The sequence below is a fragment of the Sceloporus undulatus genome, chromosome 5 (assembly GCF_019175285.1).
Source record: "Sceloporus undulatus isolate JIND9_A2432 ecotype Alabama chromosome 5, SceUnd_v1.1, whole genome shotgun sequence".
Taxonomy (NCBI): Eukaryota; Metazoa; Chordata; class Lepidosauria; order Squamata; family Phrynosomatidae; genus Sceloporus; species Sceloporus undulatus.
The window spans coordinates 184,233,450-184,259,606 of NC_056526.1; the positions used below are offsets into that span (position 1 = coordinate 184,233,450).

At 40.1% G+C, this 26,157-nt stretch overlaps 1 protein-coding gene across 1 annotated transcript; it reads right to left on the bottom strand.

Moving 5' to 3' along the window:
- Window positions 1–26,157, bottom strand: GC (GC vitamin D binding protein). The gene is made up of 13 exons (XM_042467480.1): window positions 26,001–26,157; window positions 19,707–19,776; window positions 17,186–17,318; window positions 14,581–14,792; window positions 13,024–13,156; window positions 12,553–12,647; window positions 10,795–10,924; window positions 8,357–8,559; window positions 7,179–7,311; window positions 5,521–5,618; window positions 2,506–2,638; window positions 1,808–1,901; window positions 1–124 (listed from the first exon to the last, which is right to left on the bottom strand). Exons 1-12 carry the CDS (start codon window positions 26,059–26,061, stop codon window positions 1,848–1,850), a joined length of 1,455 nt encoding a protein of 484 aa, XP_042323414.1. The 5' UTR covers window positions 26,062–26,157; the 3' UTR covers window positions 1–124; window positions 1,808–1,847.

The window sequence follows — 26,157 nt, forward strand, 5'->3', positions numbered from 1 at the left end:
TAAGAATAGAGCCTTTATTATGACTTCAAAAGGTAATACATATGTTGGAAGGCAGCAGTGGTACCACAGGCGTGATAAAAGCCACAGACAGGTGTTCTGTCCCTTAAAGCTTTTCATGTTGCATCTAGAAAAAATGACAAAGAACATTAATTACAATGATCATAGGCAAGAGATACACCAATAAGATAAATGAATAGGATACACTTGCACAGGAGATGTGCATGACATAATCAAAGGCCTATTGTTTAGTCTGAATTGGAGGATACATATTGGAACCATTGCTGTATGGTGAGATAAATTCCATTGATATGATTAATCTAACTCTAGTAGGAAATAATTATGGGATTTTGACCAAAGGGTTCCATTCTGTGCCTCATGTATTTCCAAGATAGTGTAACATTGCCATCTACAGGTTGAAACAGCATGATTGGAGAAGCAGCCACCTATACCCCTGGAAAAAAGGTAAAGGTTTCCCCTTTGACATGATTATCAAGTTGTGTCCGACTGTAGGGGCAATGCTCATCTTCGTTACTAAGCTGACAGAGCCAGCATCATCAGAGACAACTTTGTGGTCATATGGGCAGCATAACTGAATGGAGAGGTGCATGTAACACTGTTACCTTCCCACTGAAGTGGTATTTATTTCTGTACTTTCACTTTTACATGCTTTTGAACTGCTAGGTTGGCAGAAGCTGGGATTAGTGACAGAGCTCACTCCGTCTCATGCTGCTTGGGTCTTACACTGCCAATCTGCCAACTTTGTGATCAGCAGAGTTAACATCTTAACTGATGAACCACCATGTGCAAAATGGTTATATCAGTGCTGAGATCTTCTAGAGTCCTCTGCAAGCCTCAGTGCTGCTATAATCATTTTGTGTCAGGTAACAGGGACATAGCCAGATGCTTCTTCAGTCCTAGCTGCTGTCCACAAGGCCTGTAAGTCAGTGTGTGTGTGTGTGTGTGTGTGTGTATGTGTGTGTTGGGTGCTGTGAAGTGAGGAAGGAAACACCAAACTCTGCAGTGTCCAAAGAGGGACATATGCAGATATAAGGGAAACTTACACATGTGTGTGCTACTAACAGGATGTCAGTGTGTGGATAAATTGTTACTTAGGCTGGAGAAAATGACACTTGCAGAGACTCAAAGGTAGGGTTTTATGGTTTTAAATTATTTTAATATGCTTATATTAACTTTAACTACTGTGCTGCCCTGAGATCCTGCAATATATTAGAACAAGACAAAAATATTTTCTTAAAATATAATAAATAAATGACTTGTTCCAAAAATGTAAAATGTTAAAGCAATGTGAATGGATCTTTTGACTGACAAGCAATGAGGATTAGCCAGTTAACATGCAGCCCTTATCCCTGGGATGTGCAAACATGTAGGAAAGAATGCTGTCACCCTCTGCATGGCATTACAGGTTAAACATGTGGAAATCTGATTGGGAGGGGAGTTAGCTTTCCACAGGGCAAATCTCAACATGTGGCATTGAACATTGATTGTACAACTTAAATAAGACACCAAACAAATGCACATGTTCATCCATGCATGATGCATATACCACCACATGAGCTTCTGCACTGTTGAACTGAATACAGGCATTTCACATCAGAAAAAGATGTCCAAACACTTTTGTAAGGGGATGTATGCATGTTGAGATGCTAGCAGGAATCTGGACACAAGCTTGCAACCCGATACTAAAGAAGAATGGCAAGAAAATACTAGTGGGATTCAGAAAAACTCAAATCAAGACTTGATAGTCTGTGCACAGACAAAGACACACACTTTGTGATTTTTCACTTACCTGAGCTTCTAACAAGCATTTCTCGATCATCTTCCCACAATTAGTTCTTCATACAGAGGTCAGCAGTACATGTCTGTGCAACTTCGGTTTTTACCTAAAAATAAGAGCAAACACTGAATGGCGATTTCATAATTTTTTGGCTTTCACACACACACATTTAAATTAAGATGACTCTATGGTGAACCTTTCTTAGCAAGATTTGCTCAATGGTGGTTTGCAATTGCCTTCCCTTGAGGCTGAGAGCATATGACTTCCCCAAGGTCACCCAGTGGATTCACAGCTGAGCTGAAAAGCGAACCCTGATCCCCAGACTTAGAACCCAACACTCAAACTACTGCACCGCACTGGCTCTCAAAAGTAGGCAAACACCATTTCAGATCTTTGGTGGGCTACCTCCTGATTCGTCACAACAGCAAGACAATGCTTTTCCTTCTCTGTTCTCACAATATTCTTTTCTTTATTTCTTCTGCCTGCATCCTCAGGAAAATTACCTTGGATACTTGAGCCAAGCACAACTCCTTTCTCTCTAGTTTTTCAGCACAAAGCAACGTGATCACCAATCTTTCAATGTAAACACTCCACTGCAAGTCCTATCATTATTCCTCAGTTGCATCTCACAGTGAGACAATCCCATTCTTTATTAACACTTAAAAAAAACCACACCAGGTAAGATGCATGATACAGATTGTGACACTTACCTTCAATCCGCAATATAACGGAGGTGCATTCAAAAGGCAACAGGTGGAGGCGAAAGTGGCCCTCTGCTCAATCATTGTGGAAATGGTATCTTCAGTAGCAGTGGGAAACATCTTGATAAAAGCCTCTCTTAGCCTGCAGTAAATAGAGTGCTGTTACTTTTGTCTGAAAACATGCCAAAGCTTTCACTCACTTTTGGGACTACAACTTCCAGAATCCCCCATTCAGCATGTTCATCAACTGACCAACCCATCAAGTCAACCCTCCCATGCTTACCACCCAGGTAACCATTAAGGATGTAAAGAATATTTGCCAATTTGTCATCACTGAACAAATTGTTTTTCATGGATTTTGTGTAGGTAAACCCATACTTTTTGGGGGGGGGAGGGGAAGCATATTTATACTAGATGCAAAAGGTGTTTCTGTGTGTGCAAAAGCAAACCAAACTTTTGCCAAAACAAATTCTGAAGTGAGAAAAACATTGAAAAATGTGTGTGTGACCTGGGGGGGGGGGGACCCTTATGGAATCTCACACAGAAGGGAAGAAATAAAATACCAGACTGAATTCCATTTTGGGATAAGGGTACAATATACATACAATAAATAAAAACATAAAAATAGGACCGAAATAAGAGAACATTTCTATCTACCACAAAGTACACAAAACTAATAATTTAGGTAGGGGAATACCTGAATTTTTAAAGGGTGGGTAAGAGGTTCCCCTCCAGGTGTTATTGCACTGCAAATCCCATTAGCATTTGCTAGCACAGCCAAAGATGAGAGGGATGATGGGAACTGCAATCCAACAATATCTGGAAGTTGCCCACTCCTGTTTTAAATGGTAATAAAATTCCCAAAGTTGTCTATTCTGCAGAGTAAGAGGACAGGAGCTGAAGAACTCAGAGGCACTTCCCAATTACAGTGTACATTTTTAGCCACCCCAACACACCATATTATGATAAATACAACCATTTATAGGCTATGAAATTATTGGGTTAAACCTTGAGAGCTGGAGTTATTATTATTATTATTATTATTATTATTATTATTAACCTTTATTTATAAAACGTTGTAAATGTACACAGCGCTGTACATACAATCTTTGTTAGGTTAAACCTTGACAGATAGGGTACAAACATGAGGATAATAATGCCATATTTCTTATTTTTATTGTGCCTCAAACAACATGGTGTTACACTGAAGTGGGCAACTGTGGAAGATCAAAGGGGCACATTAGCCTTCCTGGAGATCCTTGAGGGTTGCATCTGCTTCTGCAATTACACACACACACACACACACACACACACACACACACACACTTCCAAACATACTCTATGGGACATGAAGGTATTTTTTTACCTTCCTGGTCCCATAGTTGTGAGCAATTTTGAGACAAAAAAAGTCCTAAAGTTTCATTTTATTTCTGGGTTGGAGCAGTCAAGGGTGGCTCCAGATGTGGAAATGCCCTCTATATTCCATAGAGATTGGTTTGAGGGCATTTTGGAGCATTTATGTGGAACCTTTCTGGGACCCTGAGCCAGAAAAATGGTCATGGGGGGCTGCATGCAGCCCATGGGATTCATTTTTGCCCACATGAAGGGGGAAAAACTTTACGTATATGGCATGTCCTTGTCTACAACATGATATTAATCTCTAAAAGGGGAACGAAATTTTCATCCACCAGGTTTCAAATGAAAGCCAGTTTGGTTTGAGAGTTGGCCTACAGCAATGGGAGACCAGGGTTCAAATCCCCACTCGGCCATGGAAATCCACTAGGTGACCTTGGCCAAGTCACACTCTCTCAGCCTAAGAGGAAGGGAAAGAACAAATTGTGCCAAGAAAATGCTGTCATGGTATAGCCAGGCAGGGGAGGAGGAAGTGAGGGTTGGTTGGACAGAGCAGGAAAAGGAGGGACAAGAGGACCCAGAGGAGTGGGGAAAAAGGAGGGGTCCACCCAAAGGGTGGAGTATAAAAGGTGAGAGACAGATGGACGAGAGGAGGGGCAGTGAACGTGGAAGACTGGGGCATGTGGTGGTGGTCATGGTAGAAAAGAGTGGAGTCACCAGGAGCCCAGGATGGGTAGGCTGCCCAGTGACCCTGCAAGGGAAACATAGTTTATCAAGGATAGGACCCCACGTAGAGGTGGTTTTACCTGACCCCAGAAGAGAGGGAGACTTTAGATATCACAGTGAGGGGGACTGGCAGAGACAGTCAAAGGAGACCCTGGAGGGCGAATGGTGGGACCCCCACCGTGACCAGTGGGAATGGTGGCCCGGACCAGAGCTAAAGGAAAAAGCCGAGCTGGAGCGTTTGGAGAAGCGTATGGTGCGGAGCCAGCCAGAGGTGGCAACCAACAACCAGTAAGACAATTGAAAGAGAGAGACTGTGAACACTCAAAGTATCTTTGGTGGCGCAACCGAAGACGGGGACAAACAAGGGGTGGTGGAAGTTGTAATAGTGGCAATTAAAATAAAGTTTGGAATGTTCAAGAACGACTAGTGTGTTTCTTTTGGGCCTGAGGTTTGAACAGTTGCACGTGTGTGGAAACCATGTCTCAGGGAGTTAACGCCCGGGCAACAGATGGGTTTGCCTTAGGGATTGCCATAAATCAGAAATGGCTTGAAGGCACATGACATCAACAGTGCAATCTATGGTCTGCAGCATATTATGAAAAGCCAGTGCATGTTTTTCACTTTCCTTTTATATGGAGAAAACGGTTAGAATTACACTCTTTTTCTTGTTAGACTGAAATGCAAATGAATGCATATATTGTATAAATATCTTTCCAAAAAAAATCAGACAAACGTGCTTTCGTTAGTAGGAAAAAGGTGCACAAAATGTGTTCATATTAAGAGCTATCAGGAGGAAAAAAAACCTTTATTCGAAAAAGTGTATCAAATGCAGACAAAACAGAGTGAGAAAAACTGAGTCTCAAAGCTGGATGTAAAGCAATGATGAGATGAAAATGTAGGTGCATTTGGAGAAACACAAGGAAACTGAGAAAATAAAAAGTTCACCTCTTCTTGAAATCTAGGAATGGATGATCTGTATAAGCATCACAGAGCTGATTCCCTTTGGAGAGCAATTGAAATAGTTCACTTGTTGCCTCAGGTCTCTGAAGGGAAGAAAGAAAACTACAATGTTACATGAACAAAAGACTTTTGTATGTAAAACAAAAAAGAAAAAGAAATTGAGACTTCACTGTATGATAGACCACATCCCACAATTGCAAAGGTATCACTAGGCTGCATCAGTAGGACTATAGTGTCCAAAATTAAGGGAAGAAATAGGACCATTCTATTCAGCTTTGGATGGACTTAATCTGGTATACCTAGAACATTGTTGTATCCAGTTTTGGGTGTCACAATTCAAGCAGGATATTGATAATCTGAACTGTGCCCAGAAACATCAGGTCATGATGGGAAAAGATCTGAAAACCAAGCCCCTTTGGAGGAACAACTTAGGAACCTGGTTATGGTTAGCTTGGAGAAGAGGAGATTTATGAGGTGACATGATAACACTGAGAGACAGAGAGTGGATGTGATAAAATATTTGAAGAGATCACTATCTAAAGAGACGTTGTAGCACCTTTCAGTCTAGCTGAAAGAAAGAAGTTGGCAGCATGAGCTTTCATGCCAACTTCTTTCTTTCAGTTAGTCTCAAAGGTACTACAAGATATCTTTACGTACTGATTTTACAGACTAACACAAGTATATCTTTGAATTCTACTACTATTTGAAGAACCTCTTGTCAGTAAGAGTTGTTCAACAGTGGAATGGACTGCTTTTCAGAGTGACACAGTGTTCTTCTTTGGAGCTCTCGAAAGGAAGTTCAATGGCCATCTCTTGGGAGTGTTTTTTCATGCATGGAAGGGAGTTGGACTACATGACTGTTGTGGTGCCTTCCAACCTTATGATTCTGTTATCTTTTTGAACTAAAACTCCCAGAATCCCCTAGCCCACTTGGGATGCTGACTGGAGCATCCTGGAAGTGGCTTTTCAGTTTTTCATGCTCTTTGCTAAAGCAATGGTCAGCATTTGGTTCCAGCTCAGCTTTGCCCCCAGTTAGGTTTCTCGCATTAGATGACTCTGAAGCCCCATTCTCTTTACATCTTTACTGAATAGGGTTTATGGTAAACAACAAAAATGGGAAGAGGCAAGCTCCAAGCCATCACCATTTTCATTGCCTCAATGTTTTTTCAAAGGGGAAAGTTCTACCTTCTGTTGAGTTTCTCCCTGTGCTCTTAATGGGGATCCTCAATTCAGAAAGTTATCCTCCACATATAGAAGGCGTTGAAATGGTAAAGTTCATGAGTATGTATGGAGCCATGTGCTCCTCCTTCCTCCTGCTTTTATTTTGAATCCTATTCGTAATGGCTGGACAGAGGTGTTTCAAGAGTCTTCCTAATTTGGTTGTACATCCAGCCATACACTGGTCACTTGGGTTCAGTTGTGCAACTCTGCCATTCAGTTCAAGGGCTGCATGACATAGTGGAGGATTGCCCAAGCAGTGATTTATGTTACACAACACTCATGATAGATATTAGCCAATGTGTGTGCAGAGGTCTTTCACCTATGGATTTCTACACTGGTGGGGGTTGAACTAGATGGCCTTTAGTATGCCTTCCAACTCCATGAATCTACTACAGGAGAATGCTCAAAACGTTGTATTTTACCTTCTGATTAAAACAAGCATGGACATCTGGGGCACTGCAGCAGGCATTCACTACCTTTTGGCCAGCATCATATAAGGCAGTGTGAATAGCTTCTGGAGCACGTGGAAAAGTCCGAGTCATGTAATATACATAGCTGTAACAGAAAGAAAGTGTTCCACAACCTTTTGCCTTTTGCATCAGCTTAATATTGAGGATGGAGCAAGCTTGTTTTCTGCTGACATGGAGCAATGGATTCAAACTACAGGAACAAGAGTTTCCACCTAAACATTAGGAAGAACATCCTGATGGTAAGAGCTGTTTGACAGTGGAATATGCTGCCTCTGAGTGCAGTGGAGTCTGGAGGCCTTTAAACATCTGTTACGGGTCAGGAGTGCTTTGATTGTGTATTTCTGCATGGCAGAGGGTTGGTTAGACTGGAAGTCCCTTGTTGTCTCTTCCAACTCTATAATTCTGTGATTCTATCTGAAAGAGTATATCTCATTATATGAATCTGCCAGAATATTAAGATCCTTGTGAGAATGCTCTTGCCACCATCATAGGTCCATCTGGTGAGGATATGGGAGAGACCCTTCTTGGTAGCTCCTCTCAGGCTGTGGAATTCACTTCCATGGGAGGCTAGGCTGGCCATTTACTGCTGTCCTTTTGCCAGTAGGCAAAGACATTTCTGTCCAAACAGACACTTAACAATGTCTTTTTAACGGAGTGTCTGTGCTGTATTTTAAACTTTTAAAAAAAATATTCTTTAGCATTCCACGTCTTTTTAATACGACAGCTTGTTTAAGTGTGCTAACTTTAGGTCATCCCTTCACAGCATAGTGAATTCTGGCCACAGTTACTTAGGATCTTAGATGAATTCCCATCCAGAGCTTGGAAAAGTTTGTTTCTGGATCACAACTCCCAGAATCCCTAGCCAATCATCAGCTTGGAGGGGGGGGGGGCAATTTTGGAAGTTGTCACCTAAAAAGTAATTCTTCCAAGCACTGTTACAGGAAAGATGACTAAAGAACAGGGGAGTAAGAAGGTTGTCCTGTCTATGCTTATCGTGAAGCAGGATTTAAAATCCTTTAATAACTGTGCTTACTGATAATGACTTACAATCTTTAATAAGAACACACTTCAATAAATGCCATCCCATCTCCAGGGTAGGAAGAAAATAGAGTGCTCTTTGGTCCACTTACTCATAGAGTGCTCTCTCTTGCCCTTCACCACAGAGGACTTCTTCACTTGATGGTACATAATCGGGAAGATCAACAGGTTTGGCCCAAGGAAGCGAATAGATGCATAAATATTTCCTCAAGCCATTTACTTCAGAGCAACAATGTTCAACTCTTTCATCCCTAGCTGGAAGTTTTTCACAGATTTTGGCTGTGTGTGCCAGAACCTAGGTCAAAAGAAAAGGAAGTCAATGATTTCAAAAGGAAAGTGAACCAAACAGAAATGTGCATGGAGAACAATGTCTGCACCAATGGCAACTTCACACCTACACTTACAAAGTTATGACATTTTTATTATGCATTATCAGTGCACATATACAGCAAGAGTGTACTTACTAGGGGAGGGCAGAATGAAACAATTCTAAAGAAAATAATTTCTTTAGAAAACCTTTTGCTGTGGTTGTGTGCCTTCAGCTGGACTTATGACTATCCCAAGGTGCACCCATCATGGAGTTTTCTTGACAATATATGTTCAGAGTTTTTCATATATTTTGCCCATTGCCTTTGTCTGGGGCTGAGAGAGTGTAACTTGTCCAAGGTCACCTACTGGATTTCCATGGCTGAGCAGGGATTTGAACCCTGGTTGTCGAGAGCCCTAGTTTATCACTCAAACTACTACACCACACTGGCTTTCTCCTACATCATATTTCTTAGTTCCCTGCAGCACTATGCTACAATCTCCATTCAACAGTCATCGAGGGCATAAAAGTGATGACTTTTTCATGCTTTTTGGCTAGGGACGTACATAGTACTCTGCTCATAAAGAATATAGAAGGACAGTGAGTCCATAGCCAAGTGGTAATACATTTGCTTTACCTGTATCTGAAAAAAAAAAGTGTCTTGCCTGAAGGCTCAGAGGGCTGCTACCAGTCAATGCTGAAAATACTGGGCTTGGTTGACCAAAGGGCCTCAACCAGTTTAAGGCAGCTTCTTATAATACTATGGCTGGTATCATCTATGCGACATATGCAAGTGTAAGTTGCTACATCCAGGCGGAGTAAAGTTTGTGGACAATGTGCAATGGTTGTATCCAGCTGACAGCAGCATAAGTGGAGTTCAGCATACAGAACCTCTGCACATATGACAGTATTTTCATGTTTACAGAATGTTTGTTCTTGGTGTGTTATGATATACCAGCCATGCACATTAACGATTTATCAACATATGCTGTGTTGTTATTCAAAACAGGGGTTACGTAATGTAAGTATAACATAAATATAATGGTGGATATTTACACTGTGCTGAAGCAATGTAAGATATGTTAATGTTTTAGACTATTGTTCTATGCAGGCCTATGGTGCCCAGAGTTTCTGGGGATACACAAGCACACATGCAACAATGATAAGGGTTGAATTCAAAGACATAGCCATGTTAGTCTGGAAAATCAGTATGCAAAGGGATCTTGTAGCACCTTTGAGACTAACTGAAAGAAAGACATAGGTAGCATGAGCTTTCATGAGCTTGAGCCTATGTAGGCTCAAATCTATGAAAGTTCATGCTACTAACTTCTTTCTACTAACAATAAGGATTATTGTCCAAGACATCTAGTGGATCCCAGGTTGACAAAGACAGGATAATGAGCAAAAGAAGAGCCTAAAAGGCAGTGAACTGTTCAATATTCCTTTCTATATGAAGTTTACTAAGATGATGTGTGGGTAGGTGGAGAATAAGGAAATTCTTTTTGAAATATTATATCAGATCATTAGAGGAATAGTAAAACATATGCAACTCTTGATACTTATATGTAAACCTATCAACATTCCTTTTCAGAGTTAGTTGGATGAAATTCTACACTTATTTCTTTAGGACTGAGATGTCCTTCTGATCAAAATAAATGAGACCTATTTCCAAGTGTGTATGCATAGTTCAGAGCCAGCATGGTGTAGTGGTGAGAGCACTGGAGATTAAGATGACTCTGGAGATTAGGATCTTATTCCCTGTTTGGCCATTGAGTCACTGGGTCGAGTCACACACCCTCAGCCCCCCCAAAACCCATTATAGCTTCTACTTAGGGTCACCATAAGTCAGAAATGACTTAAAGGTGCAAACAACAACAACAACAACAACACATAGTTGTGGGCACAATCAGTGGAATTTTATGGTGCAGCTCTTGCTGGATTGTACCATGGTGGAGCCAGTTTGGGGGATTCACCTATTTGAGTTCCTCCATATCAAAATTATTCTGCATTGACAACATGATAATTTCCGTGAGATAAGCAGGTTAGAGCCTTCTCCAAATAGATGGAGTCCACCAAGACCTACAATTCACAACCCTGACAGTGCTGGAATTAGGGTGTAAGAGAGCCAAGCCATTATTGACAAGTCATATGCTGTTAATCTATTTTAGCTGAATATAACAATAGCCACCGAAATGGAAACTCATTTTGTTCTTGAACACTCACTCCCTTCTGGATGCAGTCCTCTTCCAAAGAATCACAGCACTTGGAAAGCACTTCAGCAGAATCTTCAGCTAGCGATAAGATATCTTCAAAGGAAGCATTTGGACTTCTCTGGGTAAATGTTATGAAATAGCTAGATGTAGCACATAAAATAAGGAATATTTTAGACTGTCTTTGCTACACTAAAGCAACCTGTCTAGTCTTTCTAAGCATTTCCTAGTGCAGATGTTGGCAACATGTGGCTCATCAGATGTTGCTGGGCTACAACTCCCATCATCCATCAGGTTTGCCTATGTTGGCTAGAACTACTGAGAGTTGCAGTACAACAATATCTGGAGGGCGACATGTTTACCCCTCTCTTAGTGATTGTGGAAGAATAAAATGAGCCATAAAAAGAATTTAACAATTTTTGTTACTATTTGTCACCATGGCAATTGGCTTCAGTGCAACATCCCCTCCTTGTAGTATAAATATCCTGATGCAGTCTTGTGATATGCTGAGTCAAATACCCCCGACATACTGTAAAACCTCTGAAGCTTCCCCACATAACCATGCCATTTTTTTGGTAAGAAGATAGTGGCTACACCACTGTAACCAAATGCAAAATGATCACAGCAGCACTCAGACACTGGTGGATCACAATGCTGATGTCATAATTTTTGTTAGGTTATTGGGGACACAATCAGTGATCCAATCTGATCACCATAAAACATGGAATGACTGTGTAAGGCAGCATCAAGAGCTTTTCAAAGAGGAGATGACTTTGGGCCCAGTAAGGGGTGGAAGAGAATATCAACACATCCACATGTGTAAGGAAAACTTATCTGTGTGGATTCCCCTAACAGAATTCCAGCCATTGTCATGACCTCTGCCCCAAGCAATAATCTAGAACACAAACTTGAACTTAATGCAGACATTCTGCATTGGATAAAAATGGCTTTTGTACTCTCAAGCATGTGCAAGATACCATAAGGATGTTGACCATTATGTTTCTACCACAGCTTCTGCCTTGTTTTTTAAATGATGGCTGGAATTCAGTATCAGACATAAGGATGAGTAACTTGGAGTTACATATTTGTAGTGTATCTGTATCCTTGGTCGCTTCAGTAACAATTGTGACAACTCTGCTGGGCATCAGCCACATACAGAGAAGGGGTCCTGTTCTGCTGGCAATTGCGGCACAGATAATGTTTCTATGCCACTCCTGCCAGCCTGCAAGGTTGTGACAATCAGAAGTAGGACCTCTGTTACACTTCCTTGTTGTAGCTTCTCTGTGTGATGGGAGGAGAGTGGAAATGGCATCTGCTTGTGCTCACATAGCCAGCAGAATGGACCTCTTCTTCCATCCATCCAAATTCCAGTAGAGTATTTCTGAGGTTGGGGCTGAGCTGAGAGACGCTACTGAACTACACAATTTAAGTACTTTACATAAGCAGTGTATGCAGAATTCACGCCAAAGTAGAAACCTTATGGGGAGAAATGCCAGCCACACCACATTTTCATAACAGAATATTCCTTTTGACTAGGTCCTTTCTGCACTGTCATATCTTGAGGAATATTAACAGAAAAGGTGTCCCCTTGGAAATGACAGCAAACCCACTTATCATCCCACAACAATTGATTGTGCTTTAATCATTCCAATCCAGGCACATTTTGTGTTTTCACCATAACGTAAACATGATCTACCTGAAATTCAAAGGGTGAATATATAATGGTCTGATCTGCCATAATATGCATGACACACAAAGATTTGCTTTGTACCTGAGCTTTGTTTTAGCTTTCCCAAACAAGGCATAGCGGGAGCATGCTTTGTTGGATAGATGTGTAAGTGTCCGAAGAGATTTCCTTTCTAGCCTCTGCAAAATACAAGAAAAGAATTTCACTTATCAGAGATTCAAAGTGGTATGGGAAAAGCTCAAGCCAGCAGGCTGAAAGGGTTTATGGAAGTTCACCATCAAGTTCCTCAACAAAGGATTTCCTGGCTATCTCTGATGAGAGATAAGGGACTTCTCTCCCTCCCACACACACTGCAGTGAGGGCATAGCAATGGTGGCTTTTAAGATTCTAGATGCAACAGGGGAAGGTCAATATGGGGATGAGAGTGAGGCTGCCAGCACAGTTGCTTGCTGGGATACGACTGTTATTATACCAATGACAGTTTCATGGAGCTTACAGGGAAAATCTCATGGAGAAGGCCCACCAAATTTTGTGTTCAGAACAAAAAACACTGACCTCTTTCAATAAGCAGACTGCGGGTTGTGCATGGGCACAGCAAGTTCCAACAATGGACAAGTAGGTTGTCGTAGACGTCAGCAGCAATGGCAATGGAGTATGGCTATGGTCACTGGAATACTCATATAGAAACCTGGAAGGTGGGCCACAAAAGAGAACTTAAAGAGGTGGCAGGCAAAAAGGGTGGCCAGTATTGTCACTGTAATATACAAATTCCATTGCTGGGTTTTACGATAGTCAGTCTAGCCTAGCTAGTAGCTAGTCATAAGCTTCTAGACATGTGGAGAATAAAAGTGATGGCCTTTCTCTGCTTTTGAAAAAGGAACATTCATGGCATATAGGAAATGCAGAATATAAAAAGGATAGTGAGGCCACAGTTCAGCAGTAGAAGACTTTTCCACCACTCCTCCTTCCATCTACTTTTATTACACTTACACACAGCCCACTACGTCATTAAGAAAGAAATAAGATGGAATCATTGTGCAATGTTTGTTGCTGTACCTGTCTGTCTGGAACAAACTGGAGCCTTTGTTGGCTCCAAAGATGGGGAAGATTTTCTCCTTCTCTTAATAATACCAGCGAGAGCTCAGGTGGGAGATTCCAAACCTTTCTTGACTGGGGGTTTCCATGTTGGAGGGATTATGAAAACTGCAACTGCACTTGATTTTATTCAAAATTTTAAAGGAGCTATCCAAAGTCCTGAATCCTGTCGCTCACATATGTTCTGCTCCTTTAGAGTATGGATTAAAATCCAAAACAGGTTCATTAATTAATTGGCATATACATTTTTAACCTGGTGTATCATCCGACTGTTGAATTCATTCTCAAAAGACTGCAACAAAACCATTATGGGTAGCTTTATATGGAGATTCCAAAATTTCATAGAGATTAAGGCTATTAATAGCTATTAGCCATTATGAGCACCTATTTTTCCCAGTATCTCTCATACTAGTTGCTGGATGCTCTAGTGGTTGTATTGGATGCTATATCCTGCTTTCTGAAGTTTGCATAGTTCTGTGGTTGCTCATGGTGGCTGTGGTGGCTGCCAGCTTCCATCTCAGTGAGGCATTGAATTTGTTCTGGGTTTCAGCCTGAACTTCAAACAAGTTATGTGAGGTTCTGAATTATACTTCCCAAAATACGTTCAGCACCTTGACTAATTCTTTGACACTTTAGACCTAATCTTGAACTTTCATTGCTCCATCATTATGAAACCAACCAGATAGCTCTGGATGCCTGGAAAGAGCAGAGCTTGGTGAAGACTTTTTGGGGGGCTACAACTTCTAGAATTCCACAGCCAGCATGGTAGCGAAGAACAATGCTGTTTGGAAGATTCTGTGAGTCATAGTACAGGAAAGTAACATTTCCATGCTATACATTAGACAAGTCTTTGGTGTGATTTAGAAGGCTCTTCTTACTTTCTTGTTTCTTACAGAATCAGATATAAATAGGCTGTTAAAAACATTGGACCACTTGAAAGGACAAGGAAATCCTGGGTTTTCAATATGCATCTTCTTCATATGACCCAGTTCACCTGGGTGCATCTCTGCCACTTACCTTTCTGCAAATTCTATGGGATCCTTCTTGAAGGCTTCACAGAGTTCATCATTAGATGGTTCTGCATATGTGAAGAACTCCTTAGGTGGATGTTTCAAGGCTGCCAGGCAGAGTTTTCGAGACAGGCCTTCCTCAGTGCAACATTTAGGTGTGTCTGCATGCTTAGGGAAAGGGGAATTTGGACCACAGGATTTGGCTGAGAGAGCTGAAGACTGAAGTGATGGTATGGGCAGAACAGAAAAGGCAGAAATGAGAGAAAGAGAGAGACAGAGAAGTTACAAATTTCTTGTAATTAGTTCAAGACATCTTGCTGCATATAGTGAAGGACAAAATGACATACCCTCCTGATCCCATGTACAGACATTGTCAGGACTGTCAATGGAAATGTACTCCAATGCTTACAAAACTATGGTGACCCACAACTGAAGGTTTATTACACCTTCCCAGAGCTTGAAAAAGAGTCCTTGTTTCAAGCTGGCTGGTCATTATGGGACTGGTATTATGGATTAGATTAGAACCTGGAAATCTTCTTTTTTTGGACTATAGTTTTCCAAATCCTCCTGGCTGCCATGGTGGTTCAGGAGTTCTAGGTGCTGTAGTCCAAAAAGGAATTTTTTCTGGGTTCAGAAGCAGAGGGAATGCAGGTTGTGTGGCACACACAACTCTGTCTTCCAACAGGAAAAGGAAAAGTTGGAATGGAGTACCTTGGATGATGTTGCTGCAAATCTTACTTGTTTCTCAAATAAGTGAACCTGGAATCTCACAACTATCTCAAAGCTGAGGAAAACTGATAGTACAGGCTATCATGTCATTGGCACAAGTCATTGGTTCTGTTTAAAGGAGATATTATTAAAGTTGTTGGAACTTTGTTGATAGCGTGCAGTACCTTTGATAACTCATAAAATCACAGAAACAAAGAATTGCAAAGTTTGAGGGGACCTCATAGACCATAGGTCCAAACTTCCCTAGCTTCTTTTTGAAGATGCTGAGAGAAAGAGGCCCACTAGCTCTCTGGACAATTGGTTCCACTGACAAATCACTCTTACTGTCTATAATTTTCTTCAAATGTTCAAGCAAAATATTAAGATCTCTTCATTGGCTGCCGATCAGCTTCTGGGCACAATACAAAGTGTTGGTTATTACCTTTAAAGCCCTACATGGCTTGGGCTCGAGTTACTTAAGGCAACACGTCTCCCTACACAATCTGCCCTACACTCTTAGAACATCAGGGAAGAAACTATTGGAACATACAAAAACTAGACTACCTACAACTTCCCATAAAGCATTTACAGATGCGGCCTCTAAATTATGGAATAACTTACCAGAAGAGATCCATCTCATTACCACCTTAGAAGCCTTTAAAAAGGCACTTAAGAGGGATCTCTTCCAGTGGGTTTATCCACCTGACCTTTTATTGCTGATTTTATGGAACATTCCCACTCTCACTTGATAGCATGGAAAATTGACGACGATTTGGCCTTTTTAGTGATTGGTAGTAATATTGCTGTTGTTTTACTGAGGCTCGTTACAAACGGGCATAAAGTACGGACTGGGTCCGTATTAGGATTGGAAAGGGGCATCACTTCCAGACGCCCCTAACCTTAATACGGACCGAGTCCGTACAAAATGGCGGTGCCCGTTCCACATGGGGGCTGCCATCTTTACGTAGTGGACGCACTGCGTCCACATGTCACACAGCACATATGACACTGCGAGTGCGTCATATCCATGCTTCTTATTTGCAGTGTGGAGGAGTCTTGCAGTTTGGAAGCTGGGGCTCCTCCGCGCTGCAAATGAAGGTGGCGGCAGACCGCCCTTTCTGGGCGGTCTGTAATGCGCCTCTCTATATTTTTAGATAATATTGTATTTTGTATTGTATTGTGGTTTTTATTCTTTGCTGTAATCCCACCTCAAGAGGAGAGGAGGGAAATACAAATAAAATGTATTATTATTATTGTTGTTGTTGTTGTTGTTGTTGCTGTTGGGCAGCAGAGAACAAACCTGCCTCCTTTGCTCTGTGACAGTCCTTGAGATATTTAAAGAATGCAGTCATGTCACCCCTCAGCTTTCTTTTCACCAGGCTGAACACGCCCAATTCCTCAGTTTCTCTCCATATGTTTTGTTCTCCATGTTTCTTATCATCCTTGTTACCTTTCTCTGAACCTGTTCCAACTTGTTTTATTTTAAGATGTCTTAAAACAAGGTTCCCAGAAATGAACACAGTGAGGCCTGACTAATACAGAATATAGTTTGATTATTATGTTCCTCGATGTGGAACCTATGGTTTTATTAATGCAGGCTAAATTATTATTTGCCTTCTTTGCTGCAGCACTACACTTCTGGCTCATGCCCAATTTACAGTATGATTTGCAATGATCCTAAGGTCCTTTTCACATGTACTGCTGCTAAGCTAAGTCTTTCCCATCCAATGCCTGTGCATTTGGTTTTTGCAGCCTAAATGGAGAATTTTGTATTTGTCTCTGTTAAATTTAATTTAGAATATGGACTAAAACTAGGAGTGGGTTCATTGACGCAATGAAATGGAAACCACAAATTGATGTTGCTGGATGTATCAATAGCAGTGAAGGAAGCTTGAGGAAAGTACCTCAGTGGTATAGCACTCGGCGTCAGCCCCTTCAACACAGCATTTTTCTGCAAGTGCCACAATTTCATTCACAATGCTGATTACTTCTTCATATGTAGCACTGGAATACTTTCTGCTGTTCAAGACAATTGATCTGTAGAGAAACCAGAAAGATACATAATACTCCTCCAGAAAAAAGAATTCTGTCCTGATAATTCGCATTTATATGTTTTAATCTTGCCAAAATATGGAAGATTCAGTGCAACATCTAAAATGAAAAAGACAAAAGGAGATGAGAACTGGGCCCCAAAGAAGATCAAACATTTATGTTCTTTTAGCTCATTTAAATTTATACCATACTTCTTGTCTTTTCCTCAGTTTGATTCTTTTGTCTTTCCTTCAGTTTGATTCTCTTCTCTTTTCTTTGGTTCAACTTTAAATTTGATTTTTTAATTTGTGATAATAATGTGACATCTTTCCTATTTCATGTCAAGGATCCCTTCAGTTCTTTTGGCTAAAAATTTTGGAATAAAATTTCAGATGTGAAAATATTCCTTGGAGGACTATGGCCTGAAACAGATGATCCAAATAAACTGGTTTCCACCCATTTTTGAGGTGCGGTGTTAAGATGATGCATGCCTTGAAACTGGGTTGAAACTATGTCCAAGCTGCACTCCAGAGCTAAAAACTGGAGCAAAAAGAAGCTGAACTTTTTTTGACTTTTCCCGGAAAGTGTGCACCTTGTACATATAAATGTCCTGACTCCAGATTAGTTCTAAAGAAGTGATCTATCCTAACCCTAAATCGTAGCTGTGCATATAAATGCCCCAATGCCCAGTTCCGTTCTCTTTTCCCCTCCTTCCAGCAGCAGAATTAGTCTGCTCTAAATTCTATATTTGAGTACCAATCAACCACTGCTTGCAACCTACAGTGTTAATGCCCTAGCCACATGTGCCCAAAGACATTCCTAAAAAGAAGCTTTATTCTTAGAGGCTTTATTAACTGAGGTATGCCTGTATATATTAGCAGTGGACAAATGGTCTTCGGGCTAATTTTTGCCTCCAGGACTTGCCATGGGCTGTGACAGGCCCAGAAATGCTCTCAAAGCAAACCAAAAATAGCCAGTAAAGTCCAAGCCCTATATCTGTGGGAGATACATTGTCTCCTGTCTATAATCATAAATAAACATTCAGTGTGGAAGTTGGGGGCCAGTTTGATTTGGAGTTAACTCTAAACTCAAAGAGTATGATGAAAATACTAAAAGCTATTTCTATTTTTTTTTTTAAAGAATGCTATATTTCTGCTGGAGGTTGACCATAGGGTTATGCTGGAGGACCTCCAGATGTCTAGAGAGGTGATCCCTCTAGGCATCTGGAGGTCAAGCACAATTTTATGGTCAACCTGTGGCAGACGTTGACCACAGAGTCATGATGGAGGACCTCAGGATGCCTAGAGGTATTTGACTATAGAGGACTTCCTGATGCCCAGAAATATTTTTTCCAAACAAGGATAAGAGAAACTGTGGTTACCGATCCCATGGATACAGGTGTTGAACAGTAGTCTACTGCAGATTTTATTTAAGTGATAACAGTGGCTTTCACATTGGGAGTTTAATGCATTTGCTATCAGTTTTATTCCAAAGGAACTTTCCAAAGTGTTGAACCAATTTTAAGGGGAAGGGTTCAGTCCTTTGGAGAGCTCTTTTCACATCTGTAATAAAACCTAGTGTGCATTCACCACTCTCCTGACATGGAAGCCACCAGCCACCACTGTTTCATATTTTCACTGCTGTTTCAGTGTATTCTGAGTGAACTCCTGGGAGCTTCTAGGAACTGGAAAATGCATTTCATTGATATGGGGGAGAACAGGTATGAAGGAGGGCTGCCTATGCTCTGTGCTCCATGGGGCCAGTAGCACTTTGTTCATCCCTTATTTATACCAAAATACTTCTCCCTGCTGGAGATGAAAACTCCTGCAACTGGTTTGTTGATGTAGATCCACACAACTGCTTGCATGTATGGGATCTCCTTGGCAGTGTTTTAATGTGGCTGTGAGGATTCTTAGGATGAATTTCTGAACTTGACGTTTTGCCATTCCACTGCTTTGCAAGCAGCAATATTGACACCTTTGTTGCTGCTCTTAATTATTGTCGACAGCAGACATTTTACTAATTTATCCAGTTTAAAAAACAAAATAAAATATACACATGTAAATTCTAGGTTCTGGAAGGCCATGTCAACAATGTACTATTTTTAGTGTTGGCTACAGCCTAGCCTGCTAGATTGTGACTATCCAAAACAATGAATTCTTCCAGTACCCACACCTAATCTATCTGATTCCGCTCTGACTCTGATTTATCTGTCTCTTACCCAGAATTGGTATTTTATTGAAACCAGAATTAGCATTTTTGAAACCCTACTCAGAAACTGTTAGTGATAGGACATCTCCTTCATTGCTCAGATGTCCACATTTGGTGTCCAGAACACTAGCAAGGCTAAACATGGGTCTGTGAATCAGCATGGCATGCATTCAATATACGTACATGCTACGGAACTTATCTTTTCCCAAGCTGTTGAATTCTTGACAGATTTTCTCTTGGAAGTAATCTCGTCCTAAAAAAAGAAAAACACAGAAAGGAGGAATAGCAATTAATTAAAATGAAATTTCATATTTCAAAAAAATTATATTTTTAAAAAAGAGAAACAATAGGAGTACATTTTTGAATATAATTTTATGAAAAAAAGAAAGAGTAAAGCTCAGTTTCAATTAAACACAGCTACTTTCAATGTTCAGAACCTATTTGATTCCTCCTTCTTCATTTCCTTTGACTGATTTTTGGGGGGGCTGAAGCTACAATTGCATATTTAATTATTCTAGAAACCAGATGCTTCAATGTCAACCTCAAGCCATGTCTCCATTTTTATTCTGGTAAAACTAATGTTTAGTTTGATGCATCCTGCAAGTACAAATACACAAATTTGACTTTTCTTTAAAGTATGAGTATATTCATTACACGAACATCTAAGACTACATGTTAAAAACATAAACATCCCATCATATTGAAAATAAATAGCTCAAAAACAGAAAACTAGCACTTCAGGGTAGGTCTAGGAGAGAATCGATCACCCTGATACATTTACTTTCCACAAAGAGGGAACTTGTGTGTGAATGTGACATCAACAATACTGTGGCCCTTAGGTCTATACTGATCCCCTAAAATGATCCACTGCCCTCAAGTGTTCTAGAAAGTGTCGTCAAGGAACCAAAAACGTGTATCTGTCTTTCAAGAAGCTGCCTACAAGAGCTCCATTTAAATTTCCCTCCTCTAGATTCTGGACTGATTATGGCAGAAAGTAATAATCCCTACATAATTTTGGTTATAGAATCATAGGAGATTATCACAGGGGAATGGGATAAGGATGGGATCGCTCCCCTGTCCTTATCCCATCCTTAACCCTGTTGGCGCAAAAGGTTTTCAGATTGTTGCATTGATCTTGTCATTAACCACCATTAACCCGTCATTAAGGAGAACTTCCACTGGGAGTGTTTTGATTGGTATTCTGCATGGCAGGGGATTGGTCTAGATGGTCCTTGGGGGTCTCTTCCACCTCTATGATTCTGTGATTGACTTTTATTGCTTTCCCTTTTCCCTGTAATTCTATGGACAATTTGGAGTGAAACCTAATATGTGATCAATCCAGTTTGAGAGTCTCTTCCTCCTATAACTTCTCAATACAACATATAAAATTTTAAGATGATTTAACTTCACCCACCAAAAGTTTTGCCTGTATATTTCCAACACCTTTGATTTGGAATAGTCTAATATATTATTTTTCTGTCTCTCTCTGCCTCTGCTTCCATTGTTCCTTCTCACACATTTATGCCAGCTTTATGGGGTGGCATGTCACCATTCCCACATTCTGATTCTCTTCTCTTTTCTTCTCTAACAAGAAACCAGAATAAACATCTTGCTTCCCATAAACCATCCATCCATTGGCCATTTTGAACCATTAATAAAAACTCTTTTGTCAAACCGCAGATTCTGAACCAGGAGAAAATAATCAGGTCTGAATTTTTAGTACTTACCAAATTCAGGCCTATATGCAAATTGATGGACACTTATAGAATGAAATCTGAATATATCAGAATTTTGTAGTTGGTTTTGCAGGATTTGGGGGGGGGGCTTTCTCTACTATACACATTTTAACGTACGTTTTTGAAAGGGGAAATGCACACAGAATGAATACTATGAGGGGGGAATGTTTGCAAAAGAGATCCTTGCATCTTTTCACCCAGACAAAAGTTTGCTATGCCTGGATGGACCAGAAGAGGGTGATATTGTGCTGTGCACTATTGTAATGGGAAATACTGTATTTGGTTCCATAAATTCAGAATGATCTTTGCTCATCTCACACAGAACAAAGCAGTTCCTATAAAACAACACCCTCAGCCTCTATTGTGAAACCACACAAGAAAATGTTGGGATGCAGGAAGTCACAATATGTACCAAAGGACTTGTTAATGAATAGCTTAATCCTACAAAGTGGTATCGATTTAGTTGCAGAAGTGTGTTGGCTGGACTTTCTAAGCCACTGCCATCAGATTAAGAGCAAAGGGAAAGCTGGAAGCATGATGACGACCTTTACATTAGCTTTCATGGAGCATGTCCCTTGTGAGAAGATTAAATCAAAATCAAGACTGAATTTGCAGTTTATATTACAGTGTTCAGTAGCCTCCTGCTCTTTACCTCAATCCGGGGGGGGGGGGGCAGGCAAGTATTTTGTTTTTGGATATTAGTTGAGTGTTGGACTATGATTCTGGAGACCAGGATTTGAACCCCTACTAGGCCACAGAAACCCATTGATTGTCCTTGAGCAAGTCACACTCTCAGCCTCAGAGGGAGGCAAAGGCAAACTTCCTCAGAACAAACCTTTCCAAGAAAAGCCCATGATAAGTTCGTCTTAGGGTCATTATACATTGGAAATGACTTGAAGGTATTTGGTTTCCTAAATTCATAACGGTCTTGAAGACTCAGAGAGTTGTGCTCATTGGGATGGCCACGTAACATGCTAAGTGAAAAAAGGGAGGGGGAAAAAAAAGACAAGACAGACATCCTTGCATTTTCGAAGAAGTGTTCTAGTCACCTCTAGGAAGTTCTAAATATTTTGATCACTAATATTTAGATCCAGCATGGGGTAGTTGTTTGAGTGTTGGATGATGACTTTGGAAACCAGGGTCAATACCCTACTCAGCCAAGAAACCCACTGGGTGTCCTTGGACAAGACACTTGCTCTCAACCTCAGGGAAAGGCAATGGCAAGCCTCCTCTGAACAAATCTTGCCAAGAAACCACATGATGGGTTCGCCTTAGGATCTCCAGAAGCCAGAAACAATTTGAAGGCATGCAGCAACAACAAATTCTGCTTTTGAGACTGAAGTTTACAAAAGTATGGTCTTCTTTTGGCAGTCTATGGTCTCCACAGAACTCTCTTATAGCATAACCTTTGAAACAAGTTGATTCTTTTTCTGCTGTAACAAAATAGCTACAGAGTCGTGTTGCATCCATCCTTGAACAGAAAACATCATTGTAAAGGGTCAAGAACAGCTACAGAATGCTGTTTTCACTTATGCTCTCAGCCAAAGGTTGCTGCTCATTGGACACCTCTGATTTAAAAGAACAAATGGTCAGTCTGTGATGATGTCTTCGGCTGAGCAAAAGTAGGAGGCAGGGGTCTGAAAGCAAGGCCTTCTTGATCAGCTGTTTCATAATATGTTTTAAAAAGTATTTCCAGTCCCCTTCCCCAATTCCTCAGTGTCAGAAGCTCCATGAAACTGATTCCTCTCTAGATTTACAACTATCTTTTATTATTTATTCATTTGTTTCAAAGATTTACATCACACCACTCTCCCACAATGGAATTTCTCACCCGATGCCCTCCAGTTGTTCTGGACTGCCCATGATGGCAGGGGATGATGGGGTTAGCAGTACTCCAACACACATGGAGGGCATCAGATTGGGAATGGCTGATTTGTAGTCTCTAAATGAGGGCCATGTCTCTAACCCCTGCATTTTATTTTTAATACTTTATTAAAGCATTCTACTCCCAGTTCTCCAGAAAACGCATTTATCAATCAGTTGCTAGTTTTTGTTTTGTTTTTAAAATCCACAATCCCAAAACACATTTTTGTTTAAACTTCATTTTGTTGTTTAAACTAGGGGTTTTTTTTTTGCATTAGTGTCTTAATGGGGAAAAAAATGAAACCTGCTAATTATATCAATGCTATGAAACATTGCTTTATATATTTCATTTGATTTCATTTTCATTTATTTATTTATGGTCAGAGAAAGTTTTATGTTTTTATGTTTTATGTATTAGAAAGCTTGGCCAACCATGTTTTAATGCTTTCTGACATTAACAGTCCAATGTTAATAGGCTTTGATATGATCTAAAGAAGCTTTGGGAATTATATTGAAAGTTCATAACCTATATATAGGACTATAGGACTACATCATATAGGACTAAATCAGAAAATTAAGTAGCAAAAATGCAGTTCAGGTACTATGGCCACTAGCTTAAATAATAAATTTAGCATAAATTACAGCGCTTTATAAATAAAGGATAATAATAATTAAAATAATAATAATATAATAAAATACTTATTCTTTAAAAAAGGATCCTTTAAAGCAAGTCTTTTTTTTTTGTGGAACATATGTTAATTGAAGGATTTGTTCCTGAATGTATTCTTGTATTATATTATTTATTTATATTTATTATTAATTATATTATTATTAACCTTTATTTGAAGCGCTGTAATTTACACAGCGCTGTACATGCAATCTTTTGTTAGACGGTTCCCTGCCCTCGGGCTTACAATCTAAAAAGACGTGACACAGAAGGAGAAGGGAGTGGTGCGGAAAGGTAAAATAAAGTGATTAAAATAAGCACTCCGGATACTGGTCTAACTATGAATAATTGCCAATAAGCGGTTCAAGTTAAAATGTTTAAATTCAGTCACTATTGTTCCAGACTTTTTTTTTAAAAAAAGAATAATCAATTAAAAATCTAGGAGTTTTTTTAAAAGTCATTTGGTTTAAACCATGGTTTGTCCTGTTTTAAGTCTGCTGCTCTCTCTATCTATGACCTCTCTGTCCCAAGATGCATTTCTCCATTTGCAGAATCATTTTTGCAGGTTTGCCAGGGAGCCTTTCAATTTATCACATCAAGAAAATCCAATTAGAGCTTTAATAAAACACAACATCACTGCAACTGCCTCTCCAGAGTAACTGAAGCATTAATTTCCATGTAATTTGTAGTGTTTTAGGCTCAGGGAAATACTTTGGGGCTTAATGGGAGTGCAAGTGAGTGAGTGAGTGAGCGTGCGAGAACATTTTCCACTTTTCAAACACAGCAAAATGGGCTTATCGGGTGACTAGAGAGCTCATTTTGGACTTACAAAGAAAGCCTCTCAAGTGAAGGTAGACTTAATCTTCGCAGTAAATGAGATACAAGTTCTGGGAGTTTTTATATCAGCTGGAACATCAGGTAGCGAGTTACTTGGATGTATTCCCAGTAGACAAGACAGATTTTTGTGGAGAGGACATAGGAAGCAGTTTTTGAGCAAATTGGTATCCATCAAGGTATTTTCGTTATAGTTCCCATCACCCCTAGCCAGTAGGGTCAGAGGTCAGGGATGATGGAAGCTGTAGTCAAAAGTCAAATCACCACTCTGTCAGCTCCACCAGCTGCTGTTCTGTTTCTGGGCATAATTCAAAAGTGCTGATTATGACCTATGAAGCCCTATATGGCTTAGGTCCAGGCTCATAGTCAGTACACTTGACACCTCCGTATACTTTAGCCATGGATTCCACCATACACAACTGGAAAATATTTTAAATATATATACTGTATATATTCATGTATAAGACTAGAAATTGTAGTCAAAAAAGTGACCCCACAAAAACTGAAATGACTTATTCATGGATACAGGTATGTATTGCACTTTAACTCTTATTAAAAAAGGCAAGTGCATAATCTGTCCTGGAAGCACCGACCGTCCTCTATTTTCTCACCAATCCAGCCTTTAGTACAAACACAGACAGTTATACCTGATGGAATTTTGTGCGTTCTTTGCCATTGTTTTCCTTTGCTTCCTCTTTTACATCCTTTGTGACATGCTCCTAGGTTTTACCCTCAACTTATCTACAGGTCATATCAAAATCCATAATTTTGTCCCCATATTGCCTTCAAGTTGTACATGAGACCAACGTATAGTCAAGTATATATGGTAAATTCCAAAAATCCAACCTTGATCTTACCATTTTATATAAAGGACACTAGTTTACCATTGCATTTAATTGTATTTAATGGAACTACAACATCCACAGAGTTTGATAGCCCTATATTTGGCAAATATTGTCTGAAGAAACTGTACTGTTAACATCCCAGATGTGATCATTTCCTGCCAAACCAAATTAGACATAATGTATTTTATGTTTCCAAAGTAACAAAATGCCTTTTGATCTGTAATGGTACTAACATAGCATTCTCCAACTTCCCTGAAAATTTCCAGTTTTTTTTTTCTAAAAAGAAAACCTGGGGAAAAAAGTTTTTTATCCCCATGGCTCAATTTTTGCATCTCTAGTCAGGATTAAAACACAGGGATCACCAGACGATTGTATTCTATTCATTTGTGTTTATACTGTGAAGGCCTGGACTACCTCTGAAAAAAGAAAGTCAGCACCTTTCTTTTGTTATAGATGTCTAGCCAAAGCCTTTTTTGTTTGATTTTTACATAGCAACAACACATTGTGTATGTGTAAAGGTTTAAATCTTTACCTCTCTCGAGAGCATGGCTGCATGTTAACACCAGTAGAAAGATGCTGATCACGACCTTCATTTTTCTTCTCTGATAATCCCAGGAAAGGAAGATTAAATTAACCCCGTCTTTCTTTTAGGAGTCTGTTTGGCAAAAGCAATGGAAGGGTTTTTCCTA

Excerpts from the sequence above, each read along its gene's own strand:
- GC (XM_042467480.1), bottom strand. The coding sequence starts at position 26,061 with ATGAAGGTCGTGATCAGCATCTTTCTACTGGTGTTAACATGCAGCCAT. Across the intron at positions 8,560-10,794 it reads AGGACTGCATCCAGAAGGGA|GTTCTGGCACACACAGCCAA; the intron begins GTGAGTGTTCAA and ends CTTTTGACCTAG. Across the intron at positions 1,902-2,505 it reads CGTTATATTGCGGATTGAAG|GTAAAAACCGAAGTTGCACA; the intron begins GTAAGTGTCACA and ends TCTTATTTTTAG.